Raw genomic sequence first — 3193 nt, forward strand, 5'->3', positions numbered from 1 at the left:
TCTCTCTCTCTCTCTCTCTCTCTCTCTCTCTCTCTCTCTCTCTTTATCCAAACTACCATAGCTTTGTTGACCCTGACCGCTGAAACTATTAACAATTGTCAACAAAATAATAAATATATTATTATGCGAGTGTACTGACACACATATATCATGTTCTCATAGAAGGGCATGTTTGTTTAGGCATAGCCCAGTCTCTTCTGAGAGGTAAACAGTCTCGCAGCATGACAACCGATGTAAAGGTTACCAGTTCGAACAAGTCCCTGGCTTTTCTTGCGGTTATGTGACTGGTATTCAGAGGTTATACTCAAGAACCACATTCGATATCCACAAGGGAATGATCAGCCATATGGACAAAAACCTGTTTATTTTGGTTGTTAAACGGAGTTCGTGATTTAAGTTTTGTATATGTGTCAGCCGCCTAAAAAAATGTAGTTATTTTCTAAAGAGTTAATTACAACCTCAGATGTGAATGTGAATGATAAAAAAGGCGCTGAAAATAATAGGCCTATAAGCTTGGTTTGGTGGTATTTTTTTGGGATTTTTCACTATTTTTATTTTGTCTTCTCTTCACGATTTAAGTAATGATCCCATCTCACCACCCACTCTTTTAATTGTAAATTGATTACCATCCCATCGACAGAATATAAGAGATTTAGAAGGCAGGCTGTTTTGGCCAGGTCTGTTAGGGCCAACGTGGGTTGAATTGGATATAGCACACCAGCAGACGGATTAAGATACTTGATACTCAGTATCACTTCTCCATTCGGGACTCAAATTCACGTCATGAGTAGAACAGTGAAATGCCCTATCATTACACCACCCACACTGGGAAACAACTTAATCGTTTCAACTGAGATAAAATCGTATTTATATTTTCGGCATACCCCATAATCGTATATCGTCATTTCGTTCCACAATGAGGCGACCCTTCAGTATCTTGTGTCTATGCTTCTTTTTACTTTCAGGATGAGAACATTACCAAAGGTATGTCTGTGTTCGACACTGTGCTTTGACACCTGGTGACATCACAGCTCATCTGCTACCTGTGTTTTGCCGTCGACACCAGGCCGACCCCGGTTTGACCCCCAGGCTTACCCAGCTCTGTACAGTGTCACATTTGACCACCACTTTCCCCGGGCATTTTGTTGAAAAGACACCTCACGTGATTTTCTTAAACAGCAGATCTCAGAACCTTACCCGCTTGGAGATATTGCTTTTTTTCCACATTCAGGAAGATGATACAAACTGTCGAACTATTGTCGACACCCTTGAGTGCTCACAGGAGTTCTGGAGAACACATTGGAATACCGTTATACTGTGTTGATTTTTTTGTTTGTTTTTGTTTTTGTTTTGCTTCCCCCTTTGACGACAGTATGAGGGAGGCATCAATTGGTGATGGTTATGTTATTAAATTATATGAAAGTGTGTTTGGGTATCGAGTGTTCTTCAGTCTTGTAACTTTCATTGTTTACCAATGTCAACTTCTATGGTTTTTATGCACTATTTATAAAAACCCATGGTCTGAACAGAGACCATAAAGGCATAGTTTCTCACTTTCGTGGTTCCTTGAAATGTTCACATCAATACATCAAGTCAAAAAAGGCATACAATCAGAAAATGGGCACCTGTGTTGGGCGGTTTTTTTAAGCACCAGCATTTATTTGCCAAGTACACTGTTAACTTTGTTTCGTAAAGGAAAGAGAAAGCTAACATAAAAAGATGTATATATACAAAAACCACAAAAAAGAAAGAACTTTAAGCAGCTTCCAAAATCAAAAAGAAAAAGAAGAGAATGGGCAGAAAGATCCATAAGTGAATTTTGTTTAAAGGTAGGAGTCAAGAAAATTAGACAAATATTAAAGAAATATGCTTTGTTTTAACATTGACGTGTTTCAGCATTGTTTCAAAGGGGAGATAATAAAATGACAAAGCCAATTGAAGGGCGAAAAAGGTTTACAGAATGCTTTTGTTGCTATAAATTATTATGTAAGCCTTGAGCTGAACCCCCTAGTGTTTATCTACCCATTTAACAGTGGTGGCTTTTCTGCCAATAATGCCTCGTGACTTTCACAATGGAAATTCGTATTGGCAAAAAGAGAATGTGAATAATAGAGAATGTTAACCGTGCTTGCATAAAATGATTAGGAGCCGTAACTTACTAATTATGGTCATACATAAGAATACGTCTAAAGTGGTACGAAGATATTGGTAACCTTTGGGTGGTTTTCTTATATCTTTGTCTAAAGTAGAATATATTTCAGGGATTTATGAAATGCAACACTCGCCGTGGTTCTCATGACTGATCTATTTAAGAAAGGTTCTGTATAAATCTGTCTTTTTTCTAGGTTTTGAGCGCAAGATAAGATGTTAGTTCGAGAATATACGGCAGTATTCATCCTGTACCTGTCTCTGTCGTGGTGCGCACTTTGATAGGTTTTGTGAACTCTTTCCTCTTTGACCCCAGTTTCTAATACTATGGTATTTTTTATTGATGTTCACTCATATCTATGTAAATGAGAGTGCCTCTGAGTTCAATGTTAATTGGTGTACTTCTTTTATTCGAGTTCATGGTAAGAGACACATCAAAATGATTATGTATATGTGAATAACGATGATTTTTTTTCTAAAGCATTACAAGCCTTTTTTTAATGTGCAGGCTTTATGTCATCTAATCATGATTTTTTTTTAAACGCACACCATAGCCATCTGCTCCACCGTATTCGTAAGGACATATTTGGCAAATACACCGAGTGTTGGGGGTGGGGGATGGAGGAGGTGTTAAAGAAAAACTAGATTGTTGCTACACTATGAGCCTAATGAAAGTGGAAAGATCCATCATATCAACAAGATGTAAATTATTTCTTTTCACAACCTCTGTTTCATCTCAAAACCTAGGATCAGCTCCTAACCTTTTACTCCCGTGTCCTCAAAAACACAAACTCTACCGTGCTCTTCTTCTTCTTCTTCTTCGGCATTCGAGTCTGGGGCGGTTGTGTCACGATGCTAGCGACACGTGTAGGGTTGTACGCCTTGGATTCTCCACTCGTCCGACAAGTTTGTTACTGAATACAGCAGTGAAGTGTGAGCGTTGTCAATGGCGGATTCTTTGAAGAAGAAGAAGAAGATGGAGAAGAAGAAGGAGAAGAAGAAGAAGAAGAAGAAGAAGAAGAAGAAGAAGAAGAAGAAGAAGAAG

At 38.3% G+C, this 3193-nt stretch overlaps 1 protein-coding gene across 1 annotated transcript in view; it reads left to right on the forward strand.

Annotated features, from left to right (window-relative positions):
* Positions 1–3156, forward strand: part of LOC101863512 (Kv channel-interacting protein 4) — a gene marked incomplete in the record, with an annotated part of 53163 nt that extends 50007 nt beyond the window's left edge. Inside the window, 1 exon segment of the mRNA XM_035969806.1 lies at positions 966–3156. Within this exon segment, the coding sequence (XP_035825699.1) occupies positions 966–1013 (48 nt within the window).
* Positions 3157–3193: the final 37 nt, after the last annotated feature.

The sequence above is a fragment of the Aplysia californica genome, unplaced genomic scaffold (assembly GCF_000002075.1).
Source record: "Aplysia californica isolate F4 #8 unplaced genomic scaffold, AplCal3.0 scaffold00185, whole genome shotgun sequence".
Taxonomy (NCBI): Eukaryota; Metazoa; Mollusca; class Gastropoda; order Aplysiida; family Aplysiidae; genus Aplysia; species Aplysia californica.